At 41.5% G+C, this 22,415-nt stretch overlaps 1 protein-coding gene across 1 annotated transcript in view; it reads right to left on the bottom strand.

Moving 5' to 3' along the window:
- PDE1A (phosphodiesterase 1A) overlaps positions 1 to 9,723 on the bottom strand; it is a 430,190-nt gene extending 420,467 nt beyond the window's left edge. Inside the window, exon 1 of the mRNA XM_082262401.1 lies at positions 9,223 to 9,723. Within this exon, the coding sequence (XP_082118527.1) occupies positions 9,223 to 9,320 (98 nt within the window). The 5' untranslated portion in view covers positions 9,321 to 9,723. The remainder of the gene's footprint in view (positions 1 to 9,222) is intronic.
- Positions 9,724 to 22,415: the final 12,692 nt, after the last annotated feature.

The following is a 22,415-nucleotide window of genomic DNA, read 5'->3' as shown; positions in this document are numbered from 1 at the left end:
GTATGAGATGAACCCCAACAACTTGGAAAGGTGGATCTCTCTCACACGTACCAACACAGACTATCCCCCAATTTAACTGATCCCCAGAGGTTTTTGATTAAATAGCGGAATAGAAAATATGATCCCAAAAAAGTGTATGTATATCACACGTACACAACCACACTAGGCCCCAATTACTATTGTTTGTACCCCTAAAAGGCTAGGAGTAGGGGGAGTATGGAACAGGCAGCACCCTCAAACCTTCAGAAGTATGAGATGAACCCCAACAACTTGGAAAGGTGGATCTCTCTCACACGTACCAACACAGACTATCCCCCAATTTAACTGATCCCCAAAGGTTTTTGATTAAATAGCGGAATAGAAAATATGATCCCAAAAAAGTGTATGTATATCACACGTACACAACCACACTAGGCCCCAATTACTATTGTTTGTACCCCTAAAAGGCTAGGAGTAGGGGGAGTATGGAACAGGCAGCACCCTCAAACCTTCAGAAGTATGAGATGAACCCCAACAACTTGGAAAGGTGGATCTCTCTCACACGTACCAACACAGACTATCCCCCAATTTAACTGATCCCCAGAGGTTTTTGATTAAATAGCGGAATAGAAAATATGATCCCAAAAAAGTGTATGTATATCACACGTACACAACCACACTAGGCCCCAATTACTATTGTTTGTACCCCTAAAAGGCTAGGAGTAGGGGGAGTATGGAACAGGCAGCACCCTCAAACCTTCAGAAGTATGAGATGAACCCCAACAACTTGGAAAGGTGGATCTCTCTCACACGTACCAACACAGACTATCCCCCAATTTAACTGATCCCCAAAGGTTTTTGATTAAATAGCGGAATAGAAAATATGATCCCAAAAAAGTGTATGTATATCACACGTACACAACCACACTAGGCCCCAATTACTATTGTTTGTACCCCTAAAAGGCTAGGAGTAGGGGGAGTATGGAACAGGCAGCACCCTCAAACCTTCAGAAGTATGAGATGAACCCCAACAACTTGGAAAGGTGGATCTCTCTCACACGTACCAACACAGACTATCCCCCAATTTAACTGATCCCCAGAGGTTTTTGATTAAATAGCGGAATAGAAAATATGATCCCAAAAAAGTGTATGTATATCACACGTACACAACCACACTAGGCCCCAATTACTATTGTTTGTACCCCTAAAAGGCTAGGAGTAGGGGGAGTATGGAACAGGCAGCACCCTCAAACCTTCAGAAGTATGAGATGAACCCCAACAACTTGGAAAGGTGGATCTCTCTCACACGTACCAACACAGACTATCCCCCAATTTAACTGATCCCCAAAGGTTTTTGATTAAATAGCGGAATAGAAAATATGATCCCAAAAAAGTGTATGTATATCACACGTACACAACCACACTAGGCCCCAATTACTATTGTTTGTACCCCTAAAAGGCTAGGAGTAGGGGGAGTATGGAACAGGCAGCACCCTCAAACCTTCAGAAGTATGAGATGAACCCCAACAACTTGGAAAGGTGGATCTCTCTCACACGTACCAACACAGACTATCCCCCAATTTAACTGATCCCCAAAGGTTTTTGATTAAATAGCGGAATAGAAAATATGATCCCAAAAAAGTGTATGTATATCACACGTACACAACCACACTAGGCCCCAATTACTATTGTTTGTACCCCTAAAAGGCTAGGAGTAGGGGGAGTATGGAACAGGCAGCACCCTCAAACCTTCAGAAGTATGAGATGAACCCCAACAACTTGGAAAGGTGGATCTCTCTCACACGTACCAACACAGACTATCCCCCAATTTAACTGATCCCCAAAGGTTTTTGATTAAATAGCGGAATAGAAAATATGATCCCAAAAAAGTGTATGTATATCACACGTACACAACCACACTAGGCCCCAATTACTATTGTTTGTACCCCTAAAAGGCTAGGAGTAGGGGGAGTATGGAACAGGCAGCACCCTCAAACCTTCAGAAGTATGAGATGAACCCCAACAACTTGGAAAGGTGGATCTCTCTCACACGTACCAACACAGACTATCCCCCAATTTAACTGATCCCCAGAGGTTTTTGATTAAATAGCGGAATAGAAAATATGATCCCAAAAAAGTGTATGTATATCACACGTACACAACCACACTAGGCCCCAATTACTATTGTTTGTACCCCTAAAAGGCTAGGAGTAGGGGGAGTATGGAACAGGCAGCACCCTCAAACCTTCAGAAGTATGAGATGAACCCCAACAACTTGGAAAGGTGGATCTCTCTCACACGTACCAACACAGACTATCCCCCAATTTAACTGATCCCCAAAGGTTTTTGATTAAATAGCGGAATAGAAAATATGATCCCAAAAAAGTGTATGTATATCACACGTACACAACCACACTAGGCCCCAATTACTATTGTTTGTACCCCTAAAAGGCTAGGAGTAGGGGGAGTATGGAACAGGCAGCACCCTCAAACCTTCAGAAGTATGAGATGAACCCCAACAACTTGGAAAGGTGGATCTCTCTCACACGTACCAACACAGACTATCCCCCAATTTAACTGATCCCCAAAGGTTTTTGATTAAATAGCGGAATAGAAAATATGATCCCAAAAAAGTGTATGTATATCACACGTACACAACCACACTAGGCCCCAATTACTATTGTTTGTACCCCTAAAAGGCTAGATGAGGAGTAGGGGGAGTATGGAACAGGCAGCACCCTCAAACCTTCAGTATGAGATTGTGTTCACTGTACCCCACAAAGATTGAGTTCACTGCACCCCACAATGATTGTGTTCACTGCACCCCACAAAGATTGTGTTCACTGCACCTCACAAAGATTGTGTTCACTGTACCCCCCAAAGATTGTGTTCACTGCAACCCACAAAGATTCTGTTCACTGTACCCCACAAAGATTGTGTTCACTGCACCCCAAAAAGATTGTGTTCACTGCACCCCAAAAAGGATGTTGTTCACTGCACCCCAAAAAGGATGTTGTTCACTCCACCCCAAAAAGATTGTGTTCACTGCACCCCACAAAGATTGTGTTCACTGCACCCCAAAAAGATTGTGTTCACTGCACCCCAAAAATGATTTTGTTCACTGCACCCCAAAAAGGATTTTGTTCACTGCACCCCAAAAAGGATGTTGTTCACTCCACCCCAAAAAGATTGTGTTCACTGCACCCCAAAAAGATTGTGTTCACTGCACCCCACAAAGGATTTTGTTCACTGCACCCCAAAAAGATTGTGTTCACTGCACCCCAAAAAGGATGTTGTTCACTGCACCCCAAAAAGGATTTTGTTCACTGCACCCCAAAAAGATTGTGTTCACTGCACCCCACAAAGGATTTTGTTCACTGCACCCCACAAAGATTGTGTTCACTGCACACCAAAAAGGATTGTGTTCACTGCACCCCAAAAAGATTTTGTTCACTGCACCCCAAAAAGATTGTGTTCACTGCAGCCCAAAAAGATTGTGTTCACTGCAGCCCAAAAAGATTGTGTTCACTGCAGCCCAAAAAGATTGTGTTCACTGCAGCCCAAAAAGATTGTGTTCACTGCAGCCCAAAAAGATTGTGTTCACTGCAGCTCACACACAGAAAAATGGATGTGGATCACTGACACCTGCCTATCTCCAATCCCACACCACACAGCAATATCGATTGTAGTTTGTAGAACACAGTTTCCCTAAAATTCAGCAGACTCTGTCCCTAACAGGATTGAGAAGAGATCGTAGATCAGGATTGAGTGCAGACCCCACCCCCCACACAGCAATATCGATTGTAGTTTGTAGAAGACACTGACCCTATATAATTCAGCAGACTCTATCCCTAAAATGCCTACAACTCGCCCTGCCTAAACACTCCGACCTGTCCCTCAATTCTATCCGGACACAAATGGTTTTTTCCTGCCTATCTTTCCCTAATCAGCAGCCAGCACGTTGATGTGTGCTCTGTCCCTGAATCTAAGCAGCATAATGACGCCGCTGCGGCTGCCTCGAACTTATAAAGACTTGGTCACATGCTTCAGACGGCCAATCACAGCTACTGAGACATTTGCAGGCATGGCTGGGATGGCTTAAGGCACACCAGTTAAACGATTGTTGATTGGCTGTTGAAAGCCCGCCATGAAAAGAGCGCCAAAGCATGCAAAACCCGGAAATAAAACGACCGAACACGGATTTTTACCCGAACATACAGTAAAGTGTCCGTGTCCGTGTTCGGGTACAAAAAATCCAATTATTCGGTACGAACACGAATAATACAGTCCGTGTTCGCTCAACACTAGTAGAGAGTACCTGAAGCTAAGCTTCAGCCTGGAACGGGGGTCAGAAGGAGGCCGGGCAGAGGGAAAGTGGGAGGGGGGCTGAGTTGCTGCAACATGGGCCTCTGTATTGTACTTGCCCCCTAGGCCGAAAGTTGCTAGTCTTCCCCTGCCTGTGGTGGTGTCTAACCCTTTCTCTATCTTTCATGCAATCACCCAAAGACACTGCAATATTTGTTAAAACTGCCACTGTCAGTGTTATTTGAATTATTGTGTACATGCAAGATTGGACCGTGAGGATATTAAGGTCTGAATGTAGAGAATGGGAAAGTCATATTGCTCACAGTGCCACCCTATATTCGCCAACATTTGCTAGCTGATAACAAAAATTAAAAAAATCCAGATCATCAACACAAAGAAGATCAGTTAGATACGAATGCAGAAACATCTTGTTCAGGATCTGCAAAGCCTCCTACAGGTCCTGGTGGTAAAAATAGGGTTTTTTTCTGTCATACAAATACTACCTGTCAGCCATTTATTTATTTATTTTAAGTTTAATTCTGCATTATTTAGGGGACAGATTGTGTTTCCCCTAATTTCAAATTTTTCAGAGTAGTGGGGTTTTCTCTAACATGACTGCTACAGTAGAAATACAAGTTTTTTAATCACTTTTTGACCCTTTTACTATTGCTTATTGACCGTTTTGTAATATCTTTAGATTAATACTTTCTTGCAATGTTTTCTCTACTTTTCATTAAAACAATATTTTAAAATTGTTAAGCCGAATCTCTGAATGCTCTAACCACAAGAACTTTGCCTTAGTAAGGAACTTCTGTATTGTAAACTCTGTTACATTCCTGTCTGAATATGGCAGCGACTGATACAGGCATTACTTATAAAAAGGTCAGAATTGGAACAGCAGACGCTGAGAACAGTGTGTGTTACCATTAAAACATATGGCAGTGGCTGTGTGTAAAGAGTTAACTGCAGAGTTAATCAACCACAGTGACAATCACCCTCAGTCTGCTGATACTTAGGTTGTTGTCCTACAATAAGGAAGATCCCTGCAAAGGGGGGATCACATCGAACTTAGAGAATAACAGCATCATCCATAAAGTGTTAAAAAAACCCATAACAGTAAAATCAGTCTGTTTATGCAGTAAAGCATGCTTGTTATACTCACTGTGGATAGAGAGGAAAATTTGTAGCGCTAATAGTAATAATAAGTAAAAGTCCACATAATGTAAATGTAAAAAATGTCCTTATTGAATCCACATATGTAATGATTGATCTCCACGTGAAATTAGCTGTAAATGGTGGATGTCGGACGCATGTGCAGTGGAGGAAGACGGCGGCCATCTTTCCGGTTAGAAACAATCCACAGCCCATTGTGACATTTTAAATGCTGCTGCCACTCTGCAAAAATGTGAGTGTACCTCAGTTTTATTACAATAAACAGCATAAAGTTTGACTTACTACACTATGAGAGGCTTCCTTTGTCTTTTCGGAGAATATTGCTCACAGTGGTATAACAGCGTATGAAGGATGACTGACGGTGGAAACTTTCTTGGGTGATGATCGGCTCCTCATTGACTGATATCATCTGTTATATATTGCCTATAAGATCTTTTGATCTGGTAAGGGTATTTATAATACCTCTGTTGGTGGTGGTTCTATCTCACCCTGTTCTTCTCAGGAGTGTTGGTGTGGGTCATCCTTAATTTCACGTGGAGATCAATCATTACATATGTGGATTCTATAAGGACATTTTTTACATTTACATTATGTGGACTTTTATTTATTATTACTATTAGTGCTACAAATTTTCCTCTATATGCAATTTTGATTCATTCAGAATCTGTGTAGCTGCTTTTTATTAACCGGTTGCCGACCGCCGCACGACTATATACTGCGGCGGTCAGCCCCGGCCAGGCAGAGTGACGTAGGGGTACGTCACTCGCCTGTCACTGACTTGTGAGCCAATTGCGGGCGGGCGCGCGCCCGCCGAGGCGCGCGCCCGCCCCGGCTCGTTCACTAACAAGTCAGTGCGTGTGACCGGCGGACCCGATCGTCCGCCGGTCACTCACGATTGCTCCGGTGAAGGGAGAAAGTCAGGCGGCTTATGTAAACAAGCCGCCTGTCATTCTCCCTGGTGTAAAAATGAAGATCAGACGTTTCTACTATGTAGGACCGTTGATCTTTGTTTTTACACCAATAGCCATGTCCCTTTACAGTTAGAATCACGCCCCTAGGACACACTTAACCCCTCCCTCTCCAATACAGTTAACCCCTTCCCTGCCAGTGTCATTTTTGCAGTGACAGTGCATATGTATAGCACTGATTACTGCAGTAATGTCACTGGTAACCCCAAAAGTGTCAAAAATGTCAGTCAAGGGTCCAATCTGTCCGCTGCAATGTCGCAGTACCGCAAAAAAAATCACAGATCGCCACCATTACTCGTTAAAAAAAAAACACCAAAAATGACAGAAATCTTTCCCTTTGTTAGTAAACGCGATAACTTTTGCGCAAACCAATCAAAATACGCTTTTTGTGGGTTTTTTTACCAAACATATGTAGCATAAAACAAATTGGCCGAAAATGTTAAAAAATTTAGATTTTTACATTTTTTTTGGGGAATTTCATGTAAAAAAATGTGAAAAATATTGTTATTTTTGCAAAATTGTCGCTCTTTTTTTGTTTATAGCGCATGATCAAAAAATTGCACAGGTGATCAAATACCACCAAAAGAAAGCTCTGTTTATGGGAAAAAAAGGACATCAAATTCGTTTAGGTAATGCGTCGCACGACCGCGCAATGGTCCGGTAAAGTCACACAGTAAAAAATCGCAAAATACCCCCTGGTCTTTTAGCAGCCAAATCCTCCGGGGCTTAAATGGTTAAGGATATATATATTATATTATACTTTCATTTGGGGTACATAGCGCAGCTATTTTTTATATACTCACTGTGGAACCTAAGGGTTTAATCCTCCACATTGTGTAACAAGGTTGTTTGATTCTGTCTTCTCTGAGCCTCCCCTTCTTTTACTTTTTTTTTTTGGGAGCATGTGATTAGCACAGGGCCAATAAGTATTGTCCACACAGAAAGTTAGGTGTCATGCAGCCTCAGAGGACAGTCAGAGAAGAATGAATACTCCGCCTACAAGCTTTACCAGTGCTCAGGCAGACGCTAATAGAAGTCACAAGACTGGTATATACTGCTTATAAGAAAAGTCTTTTAGCAGTTTAAATTCACTAAGTTAATTGCAATTCCATGTACTGTGTACTATGAGAGACCAGATATATTAAAGGCGGGGTCCTGGGTTTATTAACATTTTAAGTGTGTTTCAAATTAAAAACAGGGGCAGCTATGTATAAAAGGGATGCAGAAAACGTTAAGCAAACCAGTACTTCTGGGTAAGGGGCGACATTCAACTCACTCCCCTTCTTCCCATATGACAGTGCTGGTGCTTAGCAATTGGCCACTAAGGAGCCTAGCACTGTAACATGTATTTTGGGAGAGAGGCTTCAGCCCCACACAAGTGTTGCATCTAGGGGTTTACAAAGGGATCCCACTCCTGGTGACCTGCATGTGCGAATACATTTTTTTTTTTTTTTTTTAGAAAAAGATCAGCAATGCACAGGCCATACTTTAGTTAGGCAAAGTAAATTTGAGTTCTGTGTGTTGGAAGCATTTTCTATTTACCTTTTTTCTAAGTAATTCAGCTCATAATATAAAGGGACCCCTATTCTTTAATGATACCCCTTTCTCTCTTTTCTGTGCATTGTAGAGTTTGGTTAGCTTCAAAATAATATTTAGGGCACTCAGGGACCTGCTTCACCCTACTTCCTGAGAGTTTGGACAGCTGCTGAGGACCACATACATACTGCAGTTATGATGTGACTTCTCACATTACTGAATTAGTACCCTGGTCATAAAAAGATCATGTATAAAAAAACTTCAAGAGTTTCAAGACTTTAGATAACAATACAAATACTCTAATGCAGCATTTCTCAACCTTTTTGAGTCAAGGCACCCTTTAAAATCATGGACGCTCTCAAGGCGCCCTCTAAAATTATGGACAGTGTTGAGGCACCCATTCTAAAATGTAATTCAAATAGTTTTACATCATCATCAACATCCACACATGTAGGACACACAAAGTTAGAGGTGATTTATTCTTCCAAATCAAATACACTTGCACTGACTGGTACCGACTAGTATTCTAGTGTTTCTCTTCTTGCTCGGTTTTTCTCCATCACTCAACTAATGTGACCCCAGTGCTGACGGAGAGGGGCAGGGGAGAATGATTTGAAGATGCTGTGCAGATGACCAATATACTCCTCATCAACTGATAATGTCATTAGTTGTAAGAATGCCGCCTGTTAGAAGGTTAACCACTTGTGGCTTTGTGTAACTAAAAGGCAGGCTTGATCCAGCTGTTGGCTTGTATATAATTTTTGGGCAATTTTTAGGCATTCTGTCAAGGCACCCATGAAGAAACCTCAAGGCACCCTGGTTGAAAGAGGCTGGTCTAGTGTGTAATTCATCCTATATACCATTTCGTTTACAAGAACATATAGATTACAGTACAGTGTTTTGGTAGTTTTGAGTTGTGGAATAAAATAGAATTCCCACTTAACCTACAAATACAATGGTCTAGCCAACCCATTAGTCATGAAAAAAAAGCAATGAGCCAAAGCCTTTCACTTAGTTGTAAATGCTAAAGCTATACAAAACATTACTTTAGCAAAGGGCACTTGTATAACTCTTATTTTCTTTCAGAAAAGAGTTTAAGAAAACCACAGTGCTTTTTTCTCTACAACTCCAGCTAATAAAACCATATAGTAATTCAGTAACACTTCAAGTACAGCAGTGAGTACTCTGTCTCTAATGCACTGTAGTGATGATGCTGAACAGATCACTTAAGATAAATTACTGTGGAGCGTATGATACTTACATCCCCTGCAAACGCTGAACCATTTTATCATTCGATTCCTTCTTTTTTAATTTGGAAGTGTATTTCTGCTCGGAGTCTTCTGAGGTCGTAGAATCCATTGTAAGTCTCTTATGGTGTAACAGTCACATTGACTATAAGTCCCACCAAGTAAAAGCATTCCTTAGTCCATTGCAGTCCACTAACCCAATGCATGTAAAAATATAGCAGTAGTAAAAAAAAAAAAAAAAAAAAACCTACACCATAGAGAATTTAAAGAGTTAAAGAGAAAGCTCTTTTTTTTTGGTAAGACTTTAACTTAATGGAAAAATCCCACTGTTCTGTCTCCTTTGGATTTCAGCAGTTTAAAGTATCCTCTTGCTCTGATAAGTAGAAACAGTACATGCAAGATGGTTAAGTATACCACTGCCTGCCTGTACGCTCAAGCTCTTCCCACATGCCGCTGAGTTTTACAGTTGTGTGCACCGAAGCACAAAAGCACTTTGCAATATCCAAGGATTCATTGTCATTTAGAATAAAGGAGAATTACTTAAGCTCTCCATGAGAGACAGATTTGCGGTAGCGAATGAGAAAAAAGCACCAAGACAGAAATACAGAAAGAAGAAAAAAAAAAAAAAAAACAAGGAAAATACCATGCATGAACTAAAATTACAAAATCTCCAAGGCAGGATAGAAAAGCTCATATTCTCCCACAGATCTGCAGAAATCAGTTAAAGGTTTAATCTGAGCATTAGCACAGCTCTAAAACAGATAGATCATTGGTCTTTGTGGGTATGATGGAGTTCAAGGAGCTTGTATCATCTGGTCCAGAAAATCATTTCATGATTATTTATCCCCTTTTAGCAACTCCACACAGTAGGTAAATGTCACTTACACCAGTGATGACTGTAGCAGCTGCAACACACACTCTACATCACTTATTCCTGAAACCCTTTAGGTCACGCAGCGAGAGAGAGAATAGCAAACATTTCAGGCTAAACAAGATGGCATGAGTCAGATGTGCTTTGGAATTACACTCTAATGCTGCCAAGATTTTGCTTTTATTTAGCACCTGATTTCTATAGGGAAGAAAAACAGCTTTAAAGAGAAGGTATTGATACGTTCCTAGGAAACCCCAAATCTTTATAAGGAAAAGGCACTTACAGTGTAAGCACTTTCTAAAAAGATCAACGCTTTATGAGGTTGATTTACTAGAGGAAAATAGGCTGTTCACTTTGCAAGGGAAGTTGCACGTTGCAAGAGAATTTTCCCTAAAGCTTAGTGAATGTGGTAGAATTTCATTTTGCAAAGACTACCCAATCACGTTCAAGAAAAAAAAGAAAAACAGCATTTTTGCTTGCACGTGATTGGGTCATGATACATAGTTACATAGTTAGAGGGGTTGAAAAAAGACACCAGTCCATCCAGTTCAACCTATGATGTGTGTGTGTATAAGTGTTTATGTCATTAGTACATTGTATACCCATGTATGTTGTGGTGATTCTAGGACAATATCCCCCCGGACAATATCCCCCTCGGACAATATCCCCCCCAGACAATATCCCCCGGACATTATCCCCCCGGACAATATCCCCCGGGAAACATCCCCCTGGACATAATCCCCCCTGGACAACATCCCCCGGACAATATCCTCCCTGGACAATATCCCCCTAGACAATATCCCCCCCTAACCTTATGTCCAGGGGGATGTTTTCCGGGGGGATATTGTCCCGGGGGATAATGTCTGGGGGGATATTGTCCGGGGGGATATTGTCCTGATACCGTTGTGGTCGTTAAGGTGCCCATCTAATATTTTTTTAAACTATCGATGCTCCCTGCTGATACCACTGCTTGTGGAAGAGAATTCCACATCCTTACATCCTGACAGTAAAGAACTCTTTACGCAGTTTAAGGTTAAACTGCTTCTCTTCTAATTTAGTAGAGAGCAGAGCTTCACCTGGCTTACTAAGCTATGGGGAAAATATCCCTACAAAGTGCAACTTCCCTTGCAAAGTAACAGTATGCAATAGGGTGCAGCGCCAATAAAAAAGAAGCTCAGTCCAATAAAAGAATGTCCATGGATAGAAGAGTTAATGCCCAAACCAAATGCTGTGAATCTTGAAAGCACACGTCACCACTGTGTCAAGAGAAAAACCTGTTTACCAGAAGGTGATGACCCTCAAATTATAGATAGAGTGGTCAAAACGAGTGTGTGGAAAGCCCATAAATTCTATCTGCAATAAGACCGGATTGACAATGCCAGCAATCGGTTCTCCTCTTCTCGAACACCAGGCAGATCACACACCAACAGGTAATCAAACACTTCATCACTTGCTTTGTGGAGTGAAGTTGTGCTGCCTGTCCCTTGCAAAGTAAACAGTCTATTTGGTCTTACGCGTGTCATCTCCCTATAGACTGCAAAAAGGGTTCCCTTTGTATTTGCTTTGGAGCTCCACATCTATGGTTGCTTTACAGCATTGAGGTCTTGAGCTCAGTTCCAACCAGAATACTATCTATATAGAGTTTTAATTCACACACCTCAGTGTCAATTTCCTTTTCCATTTCTCATTTCACATTTCTACTGATATACAACATCTAATTGTGTTTGACTTAACTGATTCTTAGCGGTGTGTCATTGTCTCTTGACTCCTGTGGGGTCCGGGAGTGGAGTTTATAAGCCTGATGGGAGTGTAGGAAGATGTGCTCTGTAAAGCGCTGCAAAGTATGTCATTGGTATAAGTACATGGGAAATAAATAATACTTTTGTTGTCTCTGTATAATAATGCTTTTATGTTTTCCTACTTATCAAGGTATACAGTGCTGCCTTCTAGATAACTATCACAAATCCCAGCAGAAATGAAGGCTAAAAGCCAGGCAGATATAAAGGAAACCATTTAATGCTGCTCTGCATTCATTAAGTCACCATTACAGATATTTTCTTTAATTACCAGCCTCTTGCACTCCCTGTACAGCAAAGCTCTCTCTGGGAGATGGAGGAAACAGACCAAGGAGCTATTTAGTTGTGCTACAGTGCTTAGTTGCTAGCAGGGAGCATGCTGATAGAAGGAAAAAAGAAAGTGACAGAGAGATGAGCTCATCAGTCTTCTGCTTCTCCTTTCACAATCCAGCCACAGACTAGGGGAGGGCATGACTTGTATGTGTTTCTTTTACCCATAGTTCATCATAGAGCAGAACAGTACAAAATAATTTTAGTCCTCAATATATCTCTTCTTTCTCCTTTCCAAATTCCCCCAATTAGCATTCCCAGTCTCTTCTTTCTTCTTTTAATTAGTTATCTTTTTATTTCCTTGCCCTTAGCCATTCCTGGGCTTGCTCTGGATTATTAAAATACATGACTGTAGTGTTCCTTTGTCCACCACTCTCAACCTCGCTGGATAGGCCATGGAATATTCTATCTTGTCTCTCATCTTTCTCTTAACATCATTAAAGGTTGCCTGTTGCTTTTGCAATTCCAAAGAAAAATCTCTAAATATGGAAATTTTACTATTTTCATCCTGTAGAACTTCCTTCTGCCTCGCCTTTCTATCATTGTCTGGTTAAAGCTTGTAGGAGGAGTTTTCATTCTCCCCTGATTGTCCTATAAGGATGCAGGACCCCTGACCCTCTCTCTGGACAGTGCTGATAGGTCCTGTGCTGAACACATGCACTCACCCAAGAAAATAAATTCTCTATCAATACACACCAAACTGAGCATGTGCAGCTTGTTTCCTAGCTCTGTACTATTAGGGGACAATGGGAAAAGGGGAGGATCAGAGGAGACAGGATCAAACATCCTTTTTACATATATATAGGTGATTTCACTGTTGTGGGTTTAGTAACACTTTAACTGCACCAGAAAAAAATATCTCTTTTGCCCTGCTAGACAGAGCTGTGTTGAGTGACAGAGCTATAATAATCTCAGGACTGAATGGACCGAAATACTAATTCTTTGATAGGTAAAACAGCTCCCTCTCATATATATATTTAATATACTGTAAAACAGCTCCCTCTCATATATATATTTAATATACTGTATGTATTTAGCTGGAGTTTAGATTCAGTTTGAGGACAGTGAATACTACTTTATATAGTAGAGTGTAATGAATCATCATCCTTTTAAAATGCTTTCCATTCAGTGTTCAGCCATTAGCCAGATGTGTCTATGGGTTGGCTTTACACAGAACAGCACCTACTTGTTACAGTCTGAGCCATTAGCCCAATATGTCCATGTGCTGGGTTTACACTAAACAGAACCTATTGGAATTACAGTCAGAGCCATTAGTCCAATAACCTCAAATGCTAGATTTGTATTACAAAGCACATTACACCTCCCTGCTTTGTCTTTTGCACTTAGCTACAAGAAGATGTATTTGGGTATTAATTTGCAGGAAGTCTGCATGTGTTTCACCACTTCTTTAATACTCAGCTTTTAAGTAGTCAAGCTCCAAGAAAAGGGAAGTAGACAAGAAGATGCAAACCTAAAATAAATACTGTCAAGATTTCATAGAGAATCCTGGATTAATATTAGAATATTACGGCTTAGCCCTTTCAAAATTGCTTGTTATTAGGTACTTAGGGTTTGCACTGGAGCTTCAGAGATAAGTGTTCTACACTTTTATTTCTTCTTCATATATCTAGTCTGTTCTATTTATTCACTCAGGCAACCAACATTACTTGAATAAAAGGCCATCTTTACTACATTTGTGTGACCTCTTTTAAAACCCCCATATAACTTAAATATACAGCGGCAAGGAGGCACTGCTGGATCAGATCATGTACCTAGTACATGGTTCCACACTTCTGAGTTGGGGGCCGCCGGTGGCCCACTCCCACTGTAATTATACACAGCAGGAGCTGATCTGCGGGTACCGTGGACTCAATGTCTGCAGGCACCCGCCGATCATCCAGCACAGAGGCAGAACGGCAGTCTGTAAACAAGGCAGATCACTGTTTTGTCAGTGAAGAAGACATGGATCCTGTGCACCTGCAAAGCAGGGACATAGATCCATGCCTTACCCTAGTAAAAGCACCTCCCACATTGTAAAAAACACTGGCTAGGCACATAGTTAACCCTTTCATCGCCCCTGATGTTAACCCCTTCCCAGCCAGTGTCATTAGTACAGTGACAGTGTATATTTTTTAGCACTGATCACTGTTTTAGTGTCACTGGTCCCCAAAAAGTGTAAAAAGTGTCAGTTGGTCTATAAGTTTAGTCCCATAGTTTGTAGACGCTATAACTTATGGGGAAACCAATCCTTTGGGGATTTTTTTTATCAAAAAATATGTTGCAGAATACATATTGGCCTAAATTGATGAAAAAATATAATTTTTTTCATTTTTTTTTTATTGGATATGTTTATAGCAGAAAGTAAAAAATATTGTTTTTTTCAAAATTGTCGATCTTTTTTTGTTTATACTGCAAAAAATTAAAACCGCAGAGGTGATCAAATACCACCAAAAGAAAGCATTGCATGACTGCGCAATTGTCATTTAAAGTAAAGCAGTTCTGTATTGCAAAAAATGGCCTGGGCAGGAAGGGGGTTAAATCTTCGGCAGGGCAAGCGGTTTTATTGGCTGTTGTAGATTTTGAATTGTGTTGTTAAAGGACTAAAATGTTCATTTTTTTAGTTGCTTGGACAAAGTGGCGTAGCGTGGGGGGTGCAGGGGGGGGGGGGCGGCCGCACCGGGCGCAACATCTGGGGGGGGCGCATCTGCAGTGTCACTCTGTCTGTTTGACTCTGACATACACAGTTCACACACGGTCTGCGGCTGCCTCCATCTTTAGGCTGGGAGATGTCCAGCGCAGCCGCCCTATGGCTGAAAATGGCGGGTCAGGGCGGGGCTGGACTGTGCCTCACCTGTCCATTGGTGTAGGGTGGGGTGGCGTTGCAAGCCAAGCCCCGCCTATGCCGCCTCTCTTCACTGCTCAGTCAGTTTAGCCGCAAGGTCCGAGACCTGCTTCCTGATTGGCCGAAAGGCGATTGCATGCCATTGGCCGAGGAGGAGGCGGGAGGACTCGGAGACGCGGGGAACTGAGGAAAAGCTGTCGCTGCAGGTAAGTCTCTCTGGTCTGTCTGCAATGAAAGGGGGCACGATGATCTCTCTACATTGAAGGGGGGCACACTGGTAATTCTGCATTGAAAGGGGGCACGCTGGTCTCTCTGCATTGAAAGGGGGCACGCTGGTCATTCTGCATTGAAAGGGGGCATGCTGGTCATTCTGCATTGAAAGGGGGCACGCTGTTCATTCTGCATTGAAAGGGGGCACGCTGGTCTCTCTGCATTAAAAGGGGGCACACTGGTCATTCTGCATTGAAAGGGGGCACACTGGTCTCTCTGCATTGAAAGGGGGCACGCTGGTCTCTCTGCATTGAATGGGGGCACGCTGGTCATTCTGCATTGAAAGGGGGCACGCTGGTCTCTCTGCATTGAATGGGGGCACGCTGGTCATTCTGCATTGAAAGGGGGTATGCTGGTCTCTCTGCATTGAAAGGGGGCACGCTGGTCATTCTGCATTGAAAGGGGGCACGCTGGTCTCTCTGCATTGAAAGGGGGCACGCTGGTCATTCAAGCTTGTATTTAGATGCATTTTACTTTAATTACATCAGTATTTTCATAACAAACAATACATGTGCTTAGGGGGTAAGGATTTCTTTACCTAATCTAGTGGAAGAGACTCGAGTGCTAAAATCCCACGGGTTAGAGGGCACAAATTACTTGCCTTGCCCCGGGTGCTGACAACCCACGCTACGCCACTGCTTTGACTTTCCTAAACTCCAACGCTTCAGTCACTTAAAATGCATGAAATAAAATGTCCACATGCCTTGTCCAGCTGGGGCCATTTTATAGCTACCAAGACAATGAAAGTGTAGAACAAGAACAATAAGATACCAAGTGTGAGAATAAAGTTAATGATCTTTTTAGCTTGTCACAACAGTATCTTACAACATTGCACTACAACCTTTGGAGAACTTTGGTCTTTTCGCATATTTCTATTTACTTATTCAAGATTTCATCAGGATTTCCTTGTAAACCATGTGCCCAACATCCAATCTGAAAGGTTAAGTTATTATTTTTATAGTACAGTAATACTTTGGTTTGCAAGTAATGTGGTATACAAGCGTTTTGCAGGACGAACAACATTTTTAAAAAAATTGTAACTTAATATGTGAGAGCTGTCTTACAAGACGATCAATAGAAAGATCACAGTTTCACATTTTTTTATGTAAAAAGAAAATGGAGTTACACTCACAATGTATATCCCACGTTAAGGAGTCTGGTGCTCTTTCATGTAAAGCCGCTGGTGTATACAGTAAAGGTACTGGTGTATACAGTAAAGGTGCTGGTGTATACAGTACTGTATGTGACCTGAGGTCCGGGGGCGCTGGTGGCTCCCAGTACTTCCTGGAGAACTCTGAGACACTCTGAGACACTCCCAGCTCGGTGGGGCAGGGGTAACGGGTGTTCAGAGAACCCCAAAGTGTCAACAGTTCCCGAGTGTGTCCGAATGTTTCCGAGTTCTCCAGGAAGCACTGGGAGCCACCAGCGCACCCAGGCATCTGGCCACTTACAGTAATGTATACACCAGCAGCTTTACTGTATACATCAGCGGCTTTACATGGATGAGAACCAGACTCCTTAACACGGGATATTGTTTTTAACATTGTGAGCGTAATTTCACTTTTTTTTTTTTTACATTAAAACTATGATTCTTCTACTGTTCGCATTGCCCAAGGACCTCTGGCCACTAACTGTACACACCATACACTTTATACTGTACTGTATTATGTATTGGCATCCTCATTTTTATATGAATTGTTGTGGGAATGGTTGTGTGGTGGTTGAGTGGTTGAGTGGTTGTGGAACAAATCATCTGAGTTTCCATTATTTCTTATGGGTAAATTTGCTTTAGCATACAGGTGCTTTAGATTACAAGCATGTTTCTGGAACAAATTATGCTTGCAATCCAAGGTATTTCTGTAGCTCTTTGCCTTAAAGCAAACCTGCACTTCAGGGCAAAGCAACAGAGCTGCTTTAAATCTCCATTTACCTACCTTTCCCTCGCTCCCTCTCTGCTCCCTTCAGTGTCACAAGCTTAAAAAATTTGTGGTACTTCTGGTATGCATGAGTGTGTGACTCAATCCATGTGATTGTGCTGGTCCAATCTGTGCTGTCAAGTGGTTCATAGGCTCATGTAAGCTACAACTCCAGTGACATGTAGCCTACATAGGTCTTTTACTCCAAATGGCTGGATGGGGCTATGGAAGAATGAAAGGCAGGTATGTTCTTCGCAAAAGAGTTATAGCTGCAAAGGGTGTGCCAACTCATGTGTGTGTAGAGGCAGGCGCCCCAATAATTTTGGTGATATAGTGTACAGTCACGTCCATAAATTTTGGGACATCGGCACAATTCTAATCTTTTTGGCTCTATACACCACCACAATGGATTTGAAATGAAACAAACAAGATGTGCTTTAACTGCAGACTTTCAGCTTTCATCCAAATCAGGTGAAAGGTGTAGGAATTACAACAGTTTTTATATGTGCATCCCACTTTTTAAGGGACCAAAAGTAATGGGACAATTGGCTGCTCAGCTGTTCCATGGCCAGGTGTGTGTTTATTCCCTCATTATCCCATTTACAAGGAGCAGATAAAAGGTCCAGAGTTAATTTCAAGTGTGCTATTTGCATTTGGAATCTGTTGCTGTCAACTCCCAATATGAGATCCAAAGAGCTGTCACTATCAGTGAAGCAAGCCACCATTAAGCTGAAAAACAAAACAAACCCATCAGAGAGATAGCAAAAACATTAGATGTGGCCAAATCAACTGTTTGGAACATCCTTAAAAAGAAAGAATGCACTGGTGAGCTCAGCAACACCAAAAGACCCAGAAGACCACGGAAAACAACTGTGGTGGATGACCGAAGAGTTCTTTCCCTGGTGAAAAAAACACCCTTCACAACAGTTAGCCAAATCAAGAACACTCTCCAGGAGGTAGGTGTATGTGTGTAAAAGTCAACAATCAAGAGAAGACTTCACCAGAAAGAATACAGAAGGTTCACCACAAGATGTAAATCATTGGTGAGCCTCAAAAACAGGAAGGCCAGATTCGAGTTTGCCAAACAACATCTAAAAAAGCCTTCACAGTTCTGGAACAACATCCTATAGACAGATGAGATCAAGATCAACTTGTACCAGAGTGATGGGAAGAGAAGAGTATGGAGAAGGAAAGGAACTACTCATGATCCAAAGCATATCACCTCATCAGTGAAGCATGGTGGTGGTAGTGTCATTGTGTGGGCATGTATGGCTGCCAAAGGAACTGGTTCTCTTGTATTTTTTGATGATGTGACTGCTGACAAAAGCAGCAGGATGAATTCTGAAGTAATTTGGGCAATATTATCTGCTCATATTTAGCCAAATGCTTCAGAACTCATTGGACGGTCGCTTCACAGTGCAGATGGACAATGACCCGAAGCATACTGCGAAAGCAACCAAAGAGTTTTTTAAGGGAAAGAAGTGGAATGTTATGCAATAGCCAAGTCAATCACCTTACCTGAATCCGATTGTGCATGCATTTCACTTGCCGAAGACAAAACTGAAGGGAACATGCAAGCAGGAACTGAAGACAGTTGCAGTAGAGGCCTGGCAGAGCATCACCAGGGATGAAACCCAGCGTCTGGTGATGTCTATGCGTTCCAGACTTCAGGCTGTAATTGACTGCAAAGGATTTGCAACCAAATATTAAAAAGTGAAAGTTTGATTTATGATTGTTAATCTGTCCGATTACTTTTGGTCCCTTAACCACTTGCCTACAGTGCACTGTCATGCAACACTGTACACATAAAAAATTTGTGTCCTTTTTTTCACACAAATAGAGCTTTCTTTTGATGGTATTTAATCACTACTGGGTTTTTTATTTTTTGTGCTATAAATAAAAAAAGACTGAAAATATTGTGAAAAAACGCATTTTTCTTTGTTTCTGTCATAAAATTTAGCAAATGAGTAATTTTTCTTCACAAATTTTGGCCAAAATTTATACTGCTACTTATCTTTGGTAAAAATAACTCAAATAAGTGTATATTATTTGGTCTTTGTGAAATTTATAGAGTCCACAAGTTATTGTGCTAATTATTGAAAATTGATTACACTTGACCACACCTGATGTACTGAAGGCCTATCTCATTTCTTGAGACACTAAAAAGTCAGGAAAGTACAAATACCCCCCAAATGACCCTTTTTTGGAAAGTAGACATTCCAAGGTATTTAATAAGGGGCATTGTGAGTTTTTTGAAGTTGTCATTTTTTCCCACAACTCTTTGCAAAATGAAGATTTTTTTTACAAATTGACTTATTAACAGGTTATTTCTCTCACACAGCATATGTATACTTGCAACTACACCCCAAAACACATTCTACTACTCCTCCTGAGTATGGCGATACCACATGTGTGAGACTTTTTCACAGCCTGGTTACATACAGAGGCCTAACATCCAAGTAGTACCGTCCGGCATTCTAGGAGCACAAATTACACATATAATTTCCTGACAACCTATCGCACTTTTGAAGGCCCTGGAGCACCAGGACAATGGAAACCCCCATAAAATGACCCCATTTTGGAAAGCAAACAGCCCAACGTATAATTTTTGAGGCATAATGAGTAGGGTTGAGCGGACACCTAGATGTCCGTGTTCGACGGGTTCGGCCGAACTTTAAAAAAAAGTCCGGGTCCGTGTCCCGGACTTTTACCGAACTTTTCCCGGACACCGAACCCCATTGAAGTCAATGGGGACCCGAACTTTAAGGCACTAAAATGGCTCTAAAACACCAAAGGAAAGGGCTAGAGTGCTGCAAATGGCAGCAAAACGTAATTAAGAGCATGGCAAGTGCTCTGCAAACAAATGTGGATAGGGAAATAACTTAAAACAACAAAAAAAAAACAGAAAAATAAAACAATGTTCTTCTTCATCTCTGAAGGACGAGGCCCATATGGAGTAGGAGGGAGGTTGAGGTGGTGGTGGATGTGGCGGTGACATAGGCATGCGCACAGGGTGTGCCGGGTGTGCCTGGGCACACCCTAATCACCTAGGGCACATAGCATTGCCAGTGAGGAGATGGGAAAGATCCCTCGGACCTGCTCTGCTCTATTTCTCTTTGCTTACAGGTACATGGCCCCGATACATTACTCTCCCTGCTGGCAAACACATGCATGTGTATTTCAACTTTGGGGTGCACACCTTAATGCAATAGGCTGCGCACACCTATGGGCGGTGTAGGTGGAAGCGGCGGTGGAGGAGGACCAGGGCCGGATTAAGAGCATCATGGGCTTGGTGCTGAGGATTTTGAAGGGCCTTAACCATGCACCCAGAGGAGGAAGGGTGCAGCCATGCATGCCTAATTCAACATGGGATGCTGTCTCTGAAGCCCATAAACACATCCATGCATCGGCAACTGTCCCTCCTTGTCCGGCCTGGGACATACTAAAACATTTAATGTGAAAATGGCTTAATGTAGCTTAATGTGTAATAAAGTGCCTAAACCATAATCAATTGCCCTGAAACTTTGCGCAGACTAAGTTTTTAACTTTCCTAATATACCCTAGAAGTTTCATGTAGTTTGGTCTTCCAGGAGGCAAACAAGGGACATTAAGCTTGTTTTTTGGGGAGCTTAATGTGGCTTAACGTACAAAAAAAAGCTTAGATGTTAACCAATTTCCCCCAAACTTCACACAATAGAAGACTCTATTGATGCTAAGATAGTCTGAAATTTTTAGCTCATTTGGTAAATCACACCAAAAGTTATTCACATTAAGCTATTTTTTTACAATACTAAAACGTTTAATGTCCACGGCTTAATATAAAAAGAGCTTAATGTACCAAAATGTGCCTTAACCTCAACCAATTGTCCTGAAACTTTGCACAGCCCACGTTCTACACTTCCCAAAGCTATCCTGGAGGTTTCATCGATTTTGGTCTCCCACACGGAAAACTGGGGACATTAAGCTCTTTTTTTGGGGAGCTTAATGTGGCTTAACGTACAAAAAAGAGCTTAGATGTGAACCAATTTCCCCCAAACTTGGCACAATAGAAGAGTCTATCTATTCCAACATATTCTGAAAATTTCAGATCATTTGGTAAATCACACCAAAAGTTATTCACATTAAGCTCTTTTTGTACAATACTAAAACATTTAATGTCCTTAGCTTAATGTGAAAAGAGCTTAATGTACCAAAATGTGCCTAAACCTCAACCAATTGTCTTGAAACTTTGCACAGCCCAAGTTCTGCACTTCCCAAAGTTATCCTGGAGGTTTCATCGATTTTGGTCTCCCACACGGAAAACTGGGGACATTAAGCTCTTTTTTTGGGGAGCTTAATGTGGCTTAACGTGCAAAAAAGAGCTTAGATGTGAACCAATTTCCCCCAAACTTGGCACAATAGAAGAATTTATCAATTCCAACATATTCTGAAAATTTCAGATCATTTGGTAAATCACACCAAAAGTTATTCACATTAAGCTGTTTTTAGCAATCATAAAAACACGTGGCTTAATGTGAAAAGAGCTTAACGTACCAAAATGTGCCTAAACCTCAACCAATTGTCTTGAAACTTTGCACAGCCCAAGTTCTTTACTTCCATAAGCTATCCTGGAGGTTTCATCAATTTTGGTCTCCCACACGGAAAACTGGGGACATTAAGCTCTTTTTTTGGGGAGCTTAATGTGGCTTAATGTACAAAAAAGAGCTTAGATGTGAACCAATTTCCCCCAAACTTGGCACAATAGAAGAGCCTATCAATTCCAACATATTCTGAAAATTTCAGATCATTTGGTAAATCACACCAAAAGTTATTAACATTAAGCTTTATTTTGCAATCATAAAAACGCATTGGCTTAATGTGAAAAGAGCTTAATGTACCAAAATGTGCCTAAACCTCAACCAATTGTCTTGAAACTTTGCACAGCCCAAGTTCTGCACTTCCCAAAGCTATCCTGGAGGTTTCATCGATTTTGGTCTCCCATGTGGAAAACTGGGGACATTAAGCTCTTTTTTTGGGGCGCTTAATGTGGCTTAACGTACAAAAAAGAGCCTAGATGTGTACCAATTTCCCTCAAACTTGGCACAATAGAAGAGTCTGTCTATTCCAACATATTCTGAAAATTTCAGATCATTTGGTAAATCAAACCAAAAGTTATTCACATTAAGCTCTTTTTAGCAATCAT

The sequence above is a fragment of the Pelophylax lessonae genome (genome assembly GCF_965119305.1).
Source record: "Pelophylax lessonae genome assembly, chromosome: 6".
Lineage (NCBI taxonomy): Eukaryota > Metazoa > Chordata > Amphibia > Anura > Ranidae > Pelophylax > Pelophylax lessonae.
The sequence above is the reverse complement of the archived record's forward strand: the minus strand, read 5'-3'. Positions and strand labels throughout refer to the sequence as shown.